The sequence below is a fragment of the Cotesia glomerata genome, linkage group LG2 (assembly GCF_020080835.1).
Source record: "Cotesia glomerata isolate CgM1 linkage group LG2, MPM_Cglom_v2.3, whole genome shotgun sequence".
NCBI lineage: Eukaryota > Metazoa > Arthropoda > Insecta > Hymenoptera > Braconidae > Cotesia > Cotesia glomerata.
This window is the reverse complement of record NC_058159.1, coordinates 21,210,950-21,230,023: the sequence shown is the minus strand read 5'-3', so window position 1 is coordinate 21,230,023 and position 19,074 is coordinate 21,210,950. Positions and strand designations below refer to the sequence as shown.

The 19,074-nt window shown below is 30.0% G+C and overlaps 2 protein-coding genes across 27 annotated transcripts in view; one reads left to right on the top strand and one right to left on the bottom strand.

Moving 5' to 3' along the window:
- LOC123259336 (serine/threonine-protein kinase MARK2-like) overlaps positions 1–19,074 on the bottom strand; it is a 60,730-nt gene that overhangs the window by 33,909 nt on the left and 7,747 nt on the right. The window lies entirely within an intron of this gene.
- Positions 1,056–2,857, top strand: LOC123259356. Its single transcript, XM_044719801.1, has 2 exons — positions 1,056–2,242; positions 2,615–2,857. Exon 1 carries the CDS (start codon positions 1,322–1,324, stop codon positions 2,234–2,236), a length of 915 nt encoding a protein of 304 aa, XP_044575736.1. The 5' UTR covers positions 1,056–1,321; the 3' UTR covers positions 2,237–2,242; positions 2,615–2,857.

Genomic DNA, 19,074 nt, shown 5'->3' with positions numbered 1-19,074 from the left:
AGTTTATAAAAAAAATATAATAATTTACTAATTTATCGATTCTTGTAAATTTAAGAATGATGAATTTGCTCAAAAATACTTTTTTTTTTTGATAGAATAATTTTGCAATTAGTTCAATTAATAAACCAAAGCACTATCTCAAATCTTAAGGTACTTAAAAAATGAGAAAAAAAATGTATTGTTTTTTTTCCATGTCTGTGATTTTGGTCTTTTTCGTTCCCCTAATACAATAATTATTTTGAAAAATCACAACATGAGATTTTATACTTAAAAAAAAAACAAACACACATTAGTTATGGTATTCATAGAATATAGATTGAAAACAAACATGGGTACGGTTGTTTCTGATTAGTTAATAAATCATTGAAAAAAAGCTAACGATAAAATTTTTGTTATAAAAACGAATAAGTAAGAATAGCGTTTTTAAAAAATATTGTTTCCAAAAAACTATAGAACTTAGAATATTTTCAAATTTTAAAAGTAGTTACACAGTATCTTCTTTGAATAATTATCATATATTTGATAATTAAAAGATTGGGAAATCGTTTCTTTTCATGATAATATTTTTTACATTGAAATTTTTGATAATAATTTGTAACATTGCTATTCTAATCTTTGTTGGCCAAGTTTCAAATCTTAACAGATGGTTAAAAGCATATTTTTTCTTTTTTTGTTTTTCTTTCAGTGCACTATTTTAAGTACATTAAAGTATTACTGTTTTTTTTTTTACTTCCGTTTTGTATTTTACAAATATGTAATATGATATTGTAAAAGGACGTTATATTTATATTTACAAATTTATACTCTAGTGACCCTGTTATTGGCAATTGCTGTTGGGTCTTTATGTAAAGAAATAAATAAATAAATAATCACCCAAATATTTAGAGATGAACTTTTATTTATCATATGTACTTTTATACATATAAAATTTTCAAAAATACCTATTCTTTTATCTATGTAAATATCAACAAAGTTTAATGTATCTTATTTCCAGTGAAAAATGCAGTTGTTTACATACTACTTTAAGGGGGTCTTCTACTCTAGAAATTTCAAAAAATCGAAAAATTTTTTTTTTCATAATTCGATAGTTTATATATTCAAAAATATCTCTCTAAAAGGATTTTTCAAAATTCAAATTATTTCCGAAGTTATAGCCGTTTTAGTGTCGTGGCAACTAAACCGGTTGGGCGGACGACTGGAACAATAGACGATTGGAGGCCCGGGCTACCTGAGTATGAATAACTCTCTCTCTTTTCTTCTTTCTATTATACTTTCAGTATACTAAATCAATCGTTTGATTGACAAAGGAAGTGCTGGGAAGATGGAAGTCGACTCAATGATTGAAATGTTCAGTCGATCCGAAGAAAAGCATGGAGTAAAATTCGTCAAGTATATTGGAGATGGCGACTCGAAGACTTTTAAAGGTATCCTTACACTTGATCCTTACCAAGGTCAACCTGATGTTATAAAAAAAGAGTGTGTTGGGCACGTTCAAAAACGTATGGGATCGCGTCTACGGAAGGCAAAAAAAGAGAATAGTGGAATTGGTGGCAAGGGCGCTGGTAAGTTGACTGATAAAAAAATCAACGAGTTGTCTTTGTATTACGGATTAGCTATTCGTCGTCATCCTGACTCCGTCGAGGATATGAAACGTGAAATATGGGCAACTTACTTTCACAAAAGTTCAACTGATAAGAATCCTCAGCACATGAATTGTCCACCTGGACCAGACAGTTGGTGCAAGTGGCAGAAAGCAGCGGCCGAAGGAACTCTAAACGATTTTTCCCACGAGGATCCACCTCTAACTGATAAGGTTTTAAAGGTTTTAAAGCCTATTTACGAAAGCTTATCGGATGATTCTTTATTAGAGCGTTGTTTGGGTAGCGAAACTCAAAATAACAATGAGTCGCTAAATTCTTTGATATGGACATTTGCACCGAAACATATTCATGCCGGATCCCAGACAATCGAAATTGCTGATTATTTAGCTACCTGTATTTTTAATGAAGGCTTTTATCCTATTTTAAATATTGTGATACTAATGGGAATGAAAATTGGTCCGGAATCTTATGGGTTTGCTGTCAGGCGCAACGCAGGAAGAATTGTACGGTCTGAGGTTCGAGCTTCAGATGCTTCGAAAGAAGGAAGAACTGCTCGTTATGAGGAGAGAAATGCGGAAAACATTCAATATGAAGTCGAGGAAGGCCCAATGTATGAAGCTGGGATGGCTGATTAAAAGAATGTAAGTTATACGTACTATACTATCAGTTACGCTGCCTAAAACTTAACGTAAAACTTTAAACGCGTTTTTCTCGAAACTACTTTTTTCGATGCGGTAACCACAATATCTCAAGTTCTAATCAGCTGATTTACGTGAAATTTGGCATTAATATTCTTTATATATCTCTCTAACGCATGAACTAACAAAAAATAAAAATTAAAAATTTTTAATATTTTTAAAAAATTCGACAAAGTTGAAAAATTAGTGAAAAAATCGACCTTTATTTTTGAGTAGCCGCCATTTTATGAAAAAAAATTTTTTTTTCAGTTTCGTTGGTTCATGCGATAGCGACATTCATACTAATCAAGAATCCATCATTGTTTTATTTTTCAGATGACCACAAGGGCGGAAATCATGGCGATGAGGACACTGCTTTTTTTTTCCCCCCTCTACTTCAAGGATGCATAACTTGATGAAAAAATTTTTTTTTTTTTGAAATTTATTTTGTGTATTCTTTAAATATAAATAAACACATGATAAAAAAATGGATAGTAAAATTATCAAATGCTTTTTTTTTATCGACTGCCGAAAAACGCTCGAAATTCGAGCCTCTAGAGTAGAAGACCCCCTTAAAAGGTACATTTTAGGTATGAGATACTTATGAGTCTTTTAATTTAATCTATATATATATATATATATATATATATATATATATATATATATAAATGAATAGCTGTGCGTTAGTTTCGCTAAAATTCAAACCGACTAGACAGATTTCAACAATTTGTAAGAAACGCGTTATTCGGTTACAAGACGTTTATTAACAATAATGAGATTATACAGATGACTATGACTCAAGGGTTACAATAATATACGGGACAATAGAATGACGATTACCGAAGTGTACGAATTGGGGATCCTCTCGGAAGTGTAGCCATCCTCCCTCGTTGCTGGGGTCCTAGAGTAACCCCAAGGGTGGAGGTAAGTACAAGGCCCGCCTGTACCTCTCATCCCTCACTATCGGTACTTGAGACTGGAGGGTGGACCTCTAATGTGGTGGAAGGGGATGACGTCACTTTCAAATTTCCTTTTTGTTTTGTTCGCTATAGTTGAGGGATGGTTTCAAAAGAATAAAATTTTTGGAAAACCCGAAAGTTCAGCTAAGGAAATCAACAGATCTAAAATTTTTAATCGTCTATCTTCTGTATATGTGCGCAAAAAAGAAAATTCAGTGTTCATTTTTTGGGATCTTGATTTTCAGGCGATAATGAGAAGCGAGTTTAATTTAATAACTTGATAAAATTCTAACTTCAGACAGTCAGTATTTATTTTTGATCGAAGTAGATTAGAGTTTAAAGATTGATAATCGTTGATTGAAAGGTGTAATAAAATATATTGTAGGTGATACGAAGTTCACCGGGTCAGCTAGTTTTTCTATAAAAGTTATTTTTTTGAAGTCACGAAATTACTAAGTTATAACTCTAAGAACGCTCAGCCGGTATTTATCTGTAGAAAATTACTTGGAACAACTACAAATACAAGTTTATGAATTAATAATAATATATGCCGAGTTGATAAGTAAAAAATGCAAGTATCTCGTGCAATTATAAACATGATTATAAATTTCAATAATCGCATTTAGAAAAAAACAAACGAGATAGTATTATATTTATTTGCACTTGTATTAATTAAAAATTAAACTTGATAAATTTTTCAGTTAAAATTTAAGTCTGACCTTAAATTTTCAAGTTAAAGAAAATATAATAACCAGAATATAATGAATTGAATTAAAAGACATGTTAAAAAGTAAAAACATTAATAAAATATTAAATTTTAATATTAAACAACTATTAACTAATATTAACAAATATTAAATTTTCGAGCTCACCAGTATAAAATTGTTGTATTTGTGAGCTCGCAGAGCTCAGAACTTCAAGAAAATAGAATTTTTGAGCGTTAAAAGATTTTTGTTTTTTTAGTTCTACTATCAAAGTTTATTTTATGGAGATTCAGCCGTTTAGATTACCCTCACAATAAAATTCCGTCAAACTATAGATTCTTATCAATTAAGTCATACATTTTATTTTTTTTTTCGTGGGAAAAAATTTTTATAATCATCGGTGACATAAATTTATAATTTTTTTTTCAAATTGAATTTTGAAATCAATATCTTCAACACGAAATTTCACAGAGTATTAATTTGTCTCTTTTGATAACGAAGAAGTCTATTCTATAACATAAAATTTATGATCGAGTTGAAGTTCGGTTAGTATCGAAATTATCAAAATTTATTGAAATTTATCGACAAAAATGAGCCTTAATTCCTTATTGGTTCAGATTAGAGCTTGCGCATTCAATATGCAATTTAAATCTCTAGCATTTTTAAGAAATAACATGAAAAAAAAGATAGGGAAGTAAAAATTTAAAACATTTTTCACTTTATGTTTTACAAAATAAGTATCGTTTCATGAAACTATAGTATTATAAACGGAAAAATAATTGATTACTGCATAATAGATTTCTGATTAGACATATATTTCTTTACACAATTGAATACAAATGAGAGCTGTGTATCCACTCTTATAATTTAGATAAAAAATATGAAAATATATCATGCAAGCAAACTATTCGTAACGTGATTGGTTAAATATATCATAAGCATGAAAATATAGATAATTCCATACTAAACATTCAAACGCGCGCTTGCGCGCGAAACGTATACTAGTTCACTCTTATAATTTCGATGAAAAATATGAAAACATATCATGTAAGCAAACTATTCGTAACGTGATTGGTCGAATATATCATAAGCATGAAAATATATGCAAACTCTATAGTCAGGCGCTTGCGCGCGCAAATTTAAATTCTAGTATACAAGAATTTTAGTTGCAAATTGATAACAAAATAGATAAAAGTTAGAGATATGATGTATCTGTGTGATCTATTAATTAGACGGTTATATTGAATTCAAATCCCTTGACCGTAAAACTCTCATCAAAATGAACCTTGTCTATACATGCATTACCGTCGATTAATTGACCTTCGATTTATCAATAACCAGCCAGATAGCCTCAATAAAATTTGTAAATAACTTTAATGAAAATGTAATTAAGGTATTGTTGTTAAAAGAAAAATAAAATTTACACTTCTTCATGAGAATATGTTTCTTACGAATGATAATGATGATTTTCATCAACATATAAAAATTTATCTTTCAAGAATCAATGATTCAAACATATTTCCACGTCAATTAGGTTTGTCAATATATAAACAATCATTTGACCTTTCGCTATCAGTGATTTTCGAGAGTTTCTAATCAGCTCTTAACATAAAAAAACAACAACAATTGGCATAAACCGCATCAAAGTCCCATAATTAGTTCAATAGGTACCCGAGTCGAAATTAAAAAAGTGATTTGAGCCTTATGAGCCTCCTTTCTTTTGTTGTTAGGTTTGCATTGATTTTAAAACTTTTTATTTTTTAGAACATAGAATTTTTTTATAATATAAAAAATTTTATAAGTAAAAAACTGGACTTCGAAAATTTTTAACTTTTATCTTTGCAAAAAATTGTTTTTGGGTTGAGTTGAAATAAAAATTATGACTTTTATAATTAATGTTGCAACAATTTATCAATAATCCATAAAATATACGGACGGTAATAAGTAATATCATCTCAACTTATATTTTTTCTAACGTTTATCGTTAGCATATTCAGATTAATATATGGGGCATTTCATGCCAAATCGACCACTTTCGACCTCGCCGATTTTCGATTTTTCTGAAATTTTTGTATCTTTCTCTCCCTACTAAAAACAATTTTTAGAGTTTTTTCAATTTTTTCTACCCAACCAAAAAAAAAGTTACGAGTTATTTGAAAAAAAAAAGAGCTTTTTTTTTATTAAACAACCATAACTTTTTTGAAAATTGACTAATTGGGATGTTTTTTTTTATAATTTTTGTTTTAAAATGCACTTTTTAGAAAAAAAAAGTCAGAATAATAATTCGAATTCATATTCAACGTTTTTTTTTAGAAGAAAACGAAAATTTGGAGATGATGCTTATTTTTGATTTGCGATTTATTTTTTTTTATAAAAAACCAGTATTCTCCGCTAATTTCCTGAAATTTTCAGTGGCATTTTTTCTTCTTTCTATTTTCTTTTTTTAGAAATGAAAAAAAAAAAAAAAAAAAAAAATTTTCTTTCAATGTTTGTTTTTTGTTATACCACTCTGAAAATTTTCAGCAAATTAAGAAAACTTCAAAATCCGAAAAAAAAAATTCAATAAGTTATCCCATTCAAAAGTTATTCGAGTAAGAAAGTGAAGAAATATGAATTTTTATGATTTTCAAAATTTTGAAATTCTCGTATTTCTAAATTACTTGATCGATTAAGCTCATCTTCGAACTTGACTTTGGTATTTATCTGTAGAATAAGTATGTTGAGTTTGGTAGAGATCCGTTGTAAATTGGCGACGCTATCGTCCTGACAAGCCGCGTTACATCCCATATATATATATATATATATATACATATATAAACTTTTGAACCATATGCATTTTCTGAATTCGCTTGACGAGCTGAGTCGAAATATAGCAAAATTTTTTAAAAGTTCCGTCATGAGGACCAATGCAATAGTTAGATTTCTATGAAATCTACTAAAAACGGCTGGACCGATTTTCAAAATTTTTTTTTCGTTTTATTCGCTATAGTTCAGAGATGGTTTAGAAAAATAAAAATTTTTGAAAAACTCGAAAGTTCAGCTAAAAAAATAAAAAAAAAAAATTAGGAAAACGGTTGACCCTAAAGGCCATCCCTGCAACTTCCCGCTAATTCCGTTAATACCTGGCCGCTTTTTTAAGCTCTTCGAGCTCAAAAGTACAATCTGTGTGTTGTTTTAAGCTCTCCGAGCTCAAAAAGATACCTTTTCTATGCTTTTGAGCTCAAAAGTCCGATAGAAGTTTCATAGAACACTATTTTTTGAATGTTCATACCGCAATAACTTTTGAATGAATGAACCGATTTTTACGCGGTTGGCGGCATTCTACGCAATTTTTTAAGCCTCATGAAGAATTTTCAAGTTTCAATTGGTCAAACTAGAAATTTCGGAGTAACTCTGAAAAAACACTTTTTTCGGTTTTCTTTCGTTCACGATATCTCTCGAAGGAATCAACCGATTTTGACCGGATTGGCGGCGATCAACGTGGTTTTTCAAGGTTGAGAGCTGATTAGTTTTTGGAATCGATCGGTTGAGCCGTTTAAAAGTTATCCCAAAAAAACCACTTCAGAAAAAATTTTTTTTCCTACTTTTTTTTAGATTTCTCCAAATTTCTCAAAATCTATCGGTCCGAATCGGTTCAAATTAACAGGAAATCTAAGTTTGGCGAAGCCCTTTCGAATGGCACCAACCGCGATGAAATCAGTTCAACCGTTCAAAAGTTATAAGAGGTTTACATACATCCACACATACATACATACACACACACACACACACACACACACACACACACACACACACACACATACAGACACCATCGCGGGAATAGTCAGGGAAGCTTTCTAGGATCTCGAAACGTCGAGATTCGATGAAAACTCGATTTTCGAAAAACGGGGTAAAACCAATAACTTCCCGATTTTTGAAAATTTTCAATTTTCTTAGCGGGACGTTAAAAAAAAGTTAATTGCTGTGCGTTCGTCTCACTAAAACTCAAAAAAGGCTGGACCGATTTTCAAAATTGTTTTTTTTGTTTTGTTTGCTGTAGTTCAGAGATGATTCAGAAAAAAAATTTTTTTGGAAAACCCAACAGTTTAGCTAAAAAAATCATTATCATCAATCATCATCGAATAATAAAAAAATATAAAAATAAATTGCTGTGCGTTAGTCTCGCCAAAACTCAAAAACGGGTGGACCGATTGAAAAATTTTTTTTTGTTTTGTTTGCTATAGTTAAGGGATGATTTAAAAAAAAAATTAGGAAAACGGTTGACCCTGAAGGCCATCCGTGCAACTTCCCGCTAATTCCATACCTAGGCGCTTAAAATTGCACTTATGACGTTTTTGAGCTCTTCGAGCTCAAAAATACAATTTATATGTTATTTTGAGCTCTCCGAGCTCAAGGAGACAGCTTTCCTATGCTTTTGAATTCTTTGAGCTCAAAAATCTTATCAAAGTTCGATGAAACACGATTTTTAAATTTTCAAACTGCTATAACTTTTGAATGAATTAATCGATTTTCACGCATTTGGCAGCGATAGATGTAGTTTTTTAAGCTCTATAAATAATTCAGAACATAAAAATTGATCTGATGAAACATTTCGGAGTTATTACAAAAAAACACTTTTTTCGATTTTTTTCGACAACGATATCTCACGAACGCATCAACCGATTCTGACGCTTTTCGTGGTGATCGATGCAGGTTTTCAAGGTTAAGAGCTAATGAGTTTTCGAGGTCGATCGGTTCAGCCAATTCGGAGATATTTAAAAAAAATGAAAAAAAAAAAAAACAAATTTTTTTTTTCACTTTTTTTGCAATTTCTCGAAATCTACTGGTCCGAATCAGTTTCGAATTTCAGGAAATCTAAGTTTGGCGAAGACCTTTCGAATGACATTTACTGTGATCAAATTGGTCAAGCCGTTCAGAAGTTACAAGAGGTTTACACACACACACACACACACACACACACACACACACACACACACACACGTACGGGCATCATCGTAAAAATAGTCAGGAAAGCTTAGGGCTTCAAAACGTCGAGATCTGCTGTAACCTCGATTTTTTCAAAACGGGGTGAAAATAATAACTTCCCGATTTTTTGAAAATTTTCGATTTTCTTAGCGGGAAGTTAAAAATTTTTGAAAAACGCGAAAGTTCAGCTAAAAAAATCAAAAATTATTAATTTTGTGTTGGAATCGCTATTGTTACGCTTGAGCCTCAAGGTTGCAAGAGAGTACCAAAATTGTTCGATATATAGGAAGATACGTACAAGTATACTGCAGAGTTGTACTATTTACCTATTCAGTTTGTCGGACATAACCACAAATCTCAAGAAGAAACGCAAGAAGAATGTTTGTCATTACTTTTGTTTTGTTCGTGTTTATTTTTGTAATGTTTATATCTATCTATCAATGGGGTATTCCATACTAAATCGACCACTTTTGAACCCGACCCCTTTAGATTTAGCTGAAACTTTACGATTCTTTTCTACCCTTCAAAAGACGCATTTTTGAGAATTTTTCAAAAAAATGGCTTTTTTATTTTCAAATAGCCATAACTTTTTTAGGCATTGACCTTTGGGTACCTTTTTCTTTTAATAAATTTTTGTTTTTGAATGAACTTTTGGAAAAAAAATGCAAAAAAAATTAAATATGATCAATTCTATCAAAAATAATCGGTTTTTTTTAAGCACAATCGTTATTTTTTCGAAGTTGGTGACTTTTTGTTTTTGATTTTTGTTCTCAAAAAAAAACTTCAATCAATTTGACAACTATTTCCGCTCATCCCGGGCAGGGCCGATTTTTTTTTATATTTTTTTTAATTGAATAAAAAAAAATTAGGAAAACGGTTGACCCTGAAGGCCATCTTTGCAACTTCTCGCTAATTCCATATCTGGACGCTTAAAATCGCAATTATGCCGTTTTTGAGCTCTCTGAGCTCAAAAATACAATTTATGTGTTGTTTTGAGCTCTCCGAGCTCAAAGAGATAGGTTTTATATGATTTTGAGCTCTTCTAGCTCAAAAAAGCCATTTTTTTGAAAAATTCATAACCTTTTTTGGGTTGAACAAATAAATTTTAAAAAATTATCAAAAATGTTTTTCAAAAGGTAGAAAAGAATGATAAAGTTTCAACTAAATCTAAAGGGGTCGAGTTCAAATGTGGTCGCTTTGGCATGGAATACCCCATGTATAAAAATGAATAGCTGTGCGTTAGTCTCGCTAAAACTCAAAAACGACTGGACCGATTTTGATAATTTTTTTTTATTTTGTACGTCATCAGGTATAGTTAGAGGATGGTTTAGAAAAAAAAAAATAAAGAGTTGAAAAAAAAAATCCTAAATATTAAGAAATCAAAAATATCAAGTAACATCAATTGTTTCCTGCTTCACAGCAGTATTTCATTTGTCACCTATATAAGTCTATCTATATATATAGATAAAAATGAATAGCTGTGCGTTAATCTCGCTATAGTTCAGGGATGTTTTCGAAAGAAAAAAATTTTTGAAAAACCCGAAAGTTTAGCTAAGGAAATCAACAGATCTAAAATTGTTAAACGTCTATCTTCTGTATGTATGGACAAAAAAAAATTTCATAAATTCAGTGTTCATTTTTTAGGATCTTGATTTTCAGGCGATAATGAGAAGCGAGTTTCATTTAATAACTTGACAAAATTCCAACCGCGCTTTATGCAGCCAGTATTTATTCTTTATCGAAGTAGATTAGAGTTTAGATTGATAATCGCTGTTCGGAAGGTGTTTTAAAATATATTGTAGGTGATACGAAGTTCACCGGGTCAGCTAGTTATCAATAAGATTGGATTATTTTTTCGTATTTTTTTTTTTTCAAAAACTATTGTCTAATTGTGAAAGAATACTCAAACTCTCCTGAATTTAGGATATGTAAATTATTTAAACGTGTAAAAAAATGTAATCATATTCCATTCAAGTCTACTGTTTATAAATCATTCAACAAAAATGTTTTTAGCTGTGTAAATGAAAATAAATTCAATCAAATTTTATTTCAAATTAATTGCCACAAAATTTTTAAAAGTTCATGCGTTGCTCCATAATGGATCGAACAACAATTTAATTTTTTTGTTTTTGCATGTAGTTTTGGAAAAAAAAATACAAAAAAAAATTCAATGCTTCTTTTGATTTTTGATCTGACTTTATTGAAAAATAATCAAATCTTTTTGATAATTATCAATTTTAATTTTTGTTTTTATTTGTTTCTTCTCGGATTTTGAAGTTTTCTAAATCTGCTAAAAAATTTTCAGTGTTGTAACGAGAAAAAATATTAAAAAAAAATTTTTTTTTCATTTCTAAAAAATAAAAAGAAAGAAAAAAAATGCCACTCTGAAAATTTCAGAAAATTCACAGAAAATACTAAAGTATTTTATAAAAAAAAAAAATCGAAAATCAAAAATGGCAATCGCATCCCGAAATTTTCGTTTTTTTTCGAAAGTTTCAAAAAAAAACTTTGAATATGAATCCAAATTATTATTTTCATTTTTTTCTCAAAAGTACACTTAAAAAACAAAATTTTCAAAAAAAAAAACATCCCAATAAGTCAAGTTTTAAAAAAGTTATGGTTATTTAACCAAAAAAAAAAGATGTTTTTTTTTAAATAACTCGTAACTTTTTTTTGGTTAGTTAAGAAAATTTGAAAAAATTCTGAAAATTGTTTTCAATAGAAAAGAGAAAGATAAAAAAATTTCAGAAAAATCATTACCATATAGATTTACCTTATAAAAATGCTGAGATGTGTATCAGCTCATCGGTCGTACGGTGTAGGGGTAAGTTATCGATCTGGCAAGCGCGCGGCTCAGGCTCGAATCTCGGTTAGAACAGGTTTTCACTTAATTTCTATAGTTAGCGAATGTTAGGTCTAAATTAAAAATCAAACGGTATCGAACTTGCGATAGCTCTACATCAAAAATAAAATAATGATATGTCACTGACAAAATCCTTCTTTTATCATTTTTTATCAAATACCATATGAGCTGGACATAGCATGCCTCTAACGGCAGCTATTTTTATCTGGATCCATTCCCCTTTCCTTTCTTTCTCTTCGCCTACATCATGTTAACAAATAAGAATTTTTTTTTACGGTAGAGATGTAGGCTCCGTAGGCACAATTTATGGTTCTAAAACTGTAATTTCGGCCTAACTTTGGTAAAAGCGGACAAAAATACCACTTGTAGGCTGAAATTATGATTCTGATATACGCGTCATCGTAGTCGAAAAAATCTAAAACCATAATTTCAACCTATAACTCCTCCAGTATAGGTTGTGGAGGCTGAAAAGATGTTTTTAATTTTGACTCGGGTATCGTTGTCGAAAAATTTCGAAAAAAATGTTTGTTTCGCATAACTTCGAAAATTTTTGTCGGTAATAAGTAATCTTTTTGTGCTTCAAAAACAACGTTAAATGCCGTGATCAGATCAAGATCCGTCAATTCATTCAAGAGATAATGTTACCGAAAAAAGAAAGTGTTTTATTAGCATAACTTCGGAATTTCTAGTCGAATCATTTATTAACAAGTACGATAAAGTCTTTTGGAAATTAAAAACCTGCGTTTTATGCCGCAAATTGCATACAAAATGAACTGCTGGATTTTCGAACTCGAAAATGTATACAAGTTGTACTTTTGAACAAGAAGAACTCAAAATTTCGTAGGGAATTATTCGACCGTTTTTTAGATTTTTTATAATTTGAATTCATTAATAAGTATTTGAAAATAAACAAATACATGTATAACCTGAAGTAATAATACCTTATGATTATTGATAAAATTAAAATGAATGATTCAATGTTTTAATGATGTAAGTAAATTCGTAAATATGAACATTTACAGTATGAATACAATGTAATCTTTTGAACTTAGAATAATTTTCTATTAAGTAATACTTTATCAAATTTTATGAATATTTAAATTAACTAAATTTGAATGTAAAAATGTTAAATTTTTTTCTTAATTTATAATAATTATTACTCAATTGTCAATAATAAGTAATTCATAAATTATACAATTTATAAAAATATATTGCGTATTTGATACACCTATTTGAATAATAGTGAAGTTTACATATTGAGTTTATCAATTTGACCTAATTAATTTGATAACACAAAATTTCAAATTTTTAAAACGATTCAATATTTCTTAAATATTTAATCACATTAGTGAGTCTATATGATCAATTCATTTTAATGTAGCGGTTATTTTGGTAATTATCGACAAGCACATTTTCACTGATAATGTAACAACAGCTCATTTATCAATAAAGATAAGGGAAATTTGGTATTACTAGATCATTTTGATTTAGAATTATTTCAATTAATAAAAAAAATTTTATAATTTGGTATCAAAATTTAATGTTCATAATTACACAGAAAAAAATTACCTTGAATTAAAGAAACTAGTATACGTTGCGCGCGCAAGCGCGCGTGTGAATTTAGTATGGAATTATCTATATTTTCATACTTATGATATATTTGACCAATCACGTTACGAATAGTTTGTCTAATTGTGTATATTTTCATATTTTTCATCTAAATTATAAGAGTGGATCATTTCGAAGTGTTTCATCGTCTTGATTTAACCCTTTAACGCTTCTGGGCGTTTCCCCCACTCTTGGTGGAACGCCTCCTTCTACGTTTACTTTACATGCTCCCCACTCCAGTGCCACACGGGTCACTTAGGGCCATTTCAGCGTTAAAGGGTTAGGTAGAAAAATTCTCAAACTGATATATTTTTCTTGGTTTAGTGAATTTTACTCTATTCAAGAGTTTTTCGTCTTGATTCAAGACAAAGAAACTCTTCTAAATGATTTTCTTAGTTCAATAATTTTTCTCATGATTCAAGTTAATTTTTAACCTCCCGCTAAGAAAATTGAAGATTTTAAAAAGTTGGGAAGTTATTGGTTTTACCCCGTTTTTCGAAAATCGAGTTTTCAACGGATGTTGACGTTTTGAGGTCCTAGGAAGCTTCACTGAATGTTTCCGTGATGATGTCCGTACGTGTGTGTGTGTGTGTGTGTGTGTGTGTGTGTGTGTGTGTGTGTGTGTGTGTGTGTGTGTGTATGTACGGCCGTATGTTAACCTCTCATAACTCTTGAACGGCTCGATCGATTTTATCGCGGTTGGCACCATTCAAAAGGGCTTGACTAAACTTGGATTTTGTATATACTTTAGAACGATTCGGACCGGTAGATTTTGAGAAATCTCAAAAAAACAGCAAAAAAAATTTTTTTCAAATGTGGTTTTTTGGAATAACTTTCAAACGGCTTTACCGATCGATTCCAAAAACTAATCAGCTCTTAACATAAAAAAACCACGTCGATTGACGCCAGCCCGGTCAAAATCGGTTGATTCGTTCGTGAGTTATCGTTAACGAAAAAAATCGAAAGAATCGTTTTTTAGGAATTACTTCAAAATTCGTTGTTCGATCAATTTAACCTTAAAGGTTTTTCATGAGGCTTTAATAACTGCGTTGAATACCACCAACCACGTAAAAATTGGTTCGTTCATTCAAAAGTTATTGCGGTTTAAAAATTCAAAAAATAGTGTTTTATTCAACTTCTAGCAGATTTTTGAGCTCGAAGAGCTCATAAAAGTAATAAATGCAGTTTTGTGTGTTTAAGTATGAAATGAGCGGAAAGTTGCTGGGATGGCCTTTAGGGTCAACCGTTTTCCTAATTTTTAACTTCCCGCTAAGAAAATTGAAAATTTTCAAAAATCGGGAAGTTATTGTTTTTACCCCGTTTTTCGAAAATCGAGTTTTCATCAGATCTCAACGTTTTGAGGTCCTAGAAAGCTTCCCTGACGATTCCCGCGATGGTGTGTGTGTGGCTGTGTGTGTGTGTGTGTGTGTGTGTGTGTGTGTGTGTGTGTGTGTGTGTGTGTGTGTGTGTGTGTGTGTGTGTGTGTGTGTGTGTGTGTAAACCTCATAACTTTTGAACAGCTCGGCCGATCGGATCGAAATAGGTGGCGATTGAAAGAGTATCATTACCATTAAATTTCGTGAAAATTTGAATCGATTCGGTTCGCTAGATTTTGAGAAATCTCAAAAATAAAATTTTCAAAAAATCGTTTTTTTGAAATAACTTCTAAACGGCTCCACCGATCAATTCCAAAAACTAATTAGCTCTCAAGCTTAAAAAACCACGTCGATTGCCGAAGTCCCATCAAAATCGGTTGATTCGTTCGAGAGTTATCGAAAATGAAAAATTTTGAAAAAAGTGTTTTTTTCACATAACTTCGAGATTTCTTTTTGGATCATTTTTGACGAAATGCAATAAAAATTAGAACCCAAAAAATCACGTCGATCGCCACCAAGAACGTGAAAATTGGTTGATTGGTTCGTGAGTTATCGTTGTCGAAAAAATTCGGAAAAAGTGAATTTTTCAAATTTCTCTAAGATTTTTGGTTCGATCAGTTTGTATTGTGTTCAAAAGTATATCATAGATTCTGAAAAAGTGCGTGGAATATTGCCAACCGCGTGAAAATCAATTTATTCATTTAGCAATTATTGCAGTTTGAAAATTCAAAAAATACTGTTTTATCAAACTCCTATCAGCTCCTCTTCGAGCTCAAAAGCACACAAAAGCTATTTCTTTGAGCTCGGAGAGCTCAAAATAACACACAAATTGTATTTTTGAGCTCGAAGAGCTCAGAAACGTCATAAGTGCAATTTCAAGCGTTTAGGTATGGAATTGGCGGGAAGTTGCAGGGATGGCCTTTAGGGTCAACCGTTTTCCAGATTTTTTTTTTCAGTGTACAAAATGGCAAACCTTTTTAGAAGAACTAGCTTTATTAATGCAATGATCAAATGGTTCCGTAATTTTTCATTTTATGTATTTTCTCATATATCATAAATATTTGAGCGAATGTTTTTGTTTAAACATTCGCATATCCACACTGAATGTAAATATTACAAAATGAATTATTGTCATTTATATTTATTTTGACAATCACTTAATTGATGAAGATATAATGGTAATTGTTTAAAGCTATTAATAATATATTAATAACAACAAGCATCATTATCCAAGACAAAAAAAAACTTGGTGCTTAATGATCCGCCCATGACAGACAAAGAAATGTTTTGTTTTTTTTTTTAGTTCAACCTTCTGGAGGCCGCGCAGTCATAGTAAAGGATTTTGTTTTATCAACTGACAGGAAATAACTAGAGTACAGCTAATCATCAAAATAAAATTATCAATTCAATTTTTCGATAATTCTTATAAATTAACTAATTTAATTTAATTAAATTCTTTAATATTAGGTATCAGGTTAAAGTTTCTTTTGAGTGTTTTTGAATTTTAAAATTCTATTGTAACAACGATATCTATTTAATTTGCTTGAATTTAACTACTTAGAAGTTATAGTACAAGAAACTTTAGTTTTTGACAAAGTTGAAATTGAATTATTGTTCAGAATAACTTTTTATGCTTTATAGATAAATTTAATCTTTATTTTAAATCAAGGCTTCCAGACATTCTTCAAAAATTTTTCTATGATAATTAAAGATAAACGCTAACATTAAAATGTTACTTTAGAAGTTGAGTTAGTGGTTATAAAGTTTAATAGTTTTGACACATGTAATCTATGTCATTGAATAATTTAATAATATGGAAAATAATTTTCACAAAACTAATTTTTCATTTTATCTGACAAATATGAGTTAGGGTAAATGCACCAATTATTGACCGATTAAGGTTTTCTTTTTTTGTACTAAGCTATAAAAAAACTATTAACTTATTAACTACAATTTTTAATGGATTTTATTAAAGGTAAATACTTAATTAATGATAATTAATAACTATTTATAATAAAAATTAACAAAATTATGTCAATTTTGATATTTAAATCTTGAAATACTAAAATCACCAATTATTGACCGAAGAAACCCAATAAATGACCGACCGTTCTTCAATTAATTGACCGCTGAAATAATTATAAGTAATTTTGTAAACTACATGTATGTAATTGAATTTATTCAGTACTTTTGAAGTATTAACGACATCTTTAACAAAACTAAACTTCCAATTCAATTTTAAATCGTACTTTTTTATAAAATAATATAAATAATAGCAATAATTAACATAAAGTCACATTTCTTTAGGTCACAAATAACCAAAAGTTCATTTTGATGACGATAATTCTTCTGATTCACTTGAAATTTTTTTATTCTTCTTCTTTTCTTCAATTAAAGCTTTTTTACTAGCTTGTAACTCTTTTTTAACTTCTCGCTAAAAAAATCGAAGATTTTCAAAAATCGGGAAGTTATTGTTTTCACCCCGTTTTACGAAAATCGAGTTTTCATCGAATCTCGACGTTTCAAAGTCCTAGAAAGCTTCCCTGACTATTCCCACGATGGTGTCTGTATGTCTGTCTGTATGTGTGTGTGTGTGTGTGTGTGTGTGTGTGTGTGTGTGTGTGTGTGTGTGTGTGTGTGTGTGTGTGTGTGTGTGTGTGTGTAAACCTCTCATAACTTTTGAACGGCTTGACCGATTTGATCGCGGTTGGTGCCATTCGAAAGGGCTTGACTGAACTTGGATTTTGAATATACTTTAGAACGATTCGGACCGGTAGATTTTGAGAAATCGCAAAAAAACTACAAAAATAATTTTTTCAAATGGGGTTTTTTAGGAATAACTTTTAAACGGCTTTACTGATCAATTCCAAAAACTAATCAGCTTTTAACATAAAAAAACTACGTCGATCGCCGCCAGTCCGGTCAAAATCGGTTGATTCGTTCGTAAGTTATCGTTGACGAAAAAAAACCGAAAAAAGTGTTTTTTCGGAATTACTCCGAAATTTTTGGTTCTATTAATTTCAACTTGAAGATTCTTCATGAAGCTTAAAAAACTGCGTCGAATGCCACCAACCGCGTGAAAATCGGTTCATTCATTCGAAAGTGATTGCGATTTGAAAATTCAAAAAATAGTGTTTTATCAAACTTTTGAGCTCGAAGAGCTTAAAATCATACAAAAGCTATTTTTTTGAGCTCGGAGAGCTCAAAAAACACACAAATTGTATTTATGAGCTCGAAGAGCTCAAAAACGTCATGTACAATTTCAAGCGTTTAGGTATAGGATTGGCGGGAAGTTGCAGGGATGGCCTTTAGGGTCAACCGTTTTCCGAATTTTTTTTTTTTAATTGCTTAGCAATTTTTTTTTCTAATAATTCGTTCTTTGATATAACCGTTCACTAAAAAAATTAGAACAAAATAAAATTTAATGATAAAAAAAGATTTTAAGTATTATTTTAATTATAAATATACATTTTATAATCATTATTTTTATATTTACAAAACATTGAATGACTAAAGTACTTTAAACACTTGACAGATTTAATTTTGAGGTTAAGAAGTTTGTATTATAAATATACGGTCATTAATTGGATTGTGATAAAATCAGAGGGTCTAATAAATGACCGAATGAATTTTTTACTGGGTAATGGGCTTCTGACGGATCCAATAGTTGACCGGTCTTAAAATAATATTAAAACTGATAATTTTACTGTATTTTTCTATAAAAGTTGGAATCTGATCTTTAATTAACATAATAAAACTAAAATATTTTATATTATGTCAATTAATATCACGAAATTAATCATGAAATGCACTCACTCTCCAATTGTACGCTAGTTATTTTTGACCGGTTTATGGCTGGTCGCGTTGTAAACAAACATAAAATATTTTTTTTTTAAGCTGTAATCACTGCGCAAAAAGTTGCGTAATTTTTTATTATGATGATTAAATGCCATATTTTTTTATTTTAATACTTTAAGAAAAAAAAAACCCTTGTAAAATATTAATTAATTAACTTTTATATAAATCGGTCAACTAGTTGGTGACCGGTCAACAACTGGTGCATTTACCCTACCGAAAGTTTTTGAAATTTTTTTAATTTTTTAAAACTGAGTATATTTTCGTAAATTTTTTAATTTTAAGATTTAATAAATCATTGAACGTATTATAATTTTAAATGTTTAAAAAAAATATTTACAACATCAATACTGTAAATATCTAGGATTATATTTTGATGCTCAAATGAAATGGAATATACATGTGAATGAATTGACCAAAAAATTAAGATACTTTGTTTTCCTCTTTTACAAACTTACTAAATGTG

Excerpts from the sequence above, each read along its gene's own strand:
- LOC123259356 (XM_044719801.1), top strand. The coding sequence starts at position 1,322 with ATGGAAGTCGACTCAATGATTGAAATGTTCAGTCGATCCGAAGAAAAG.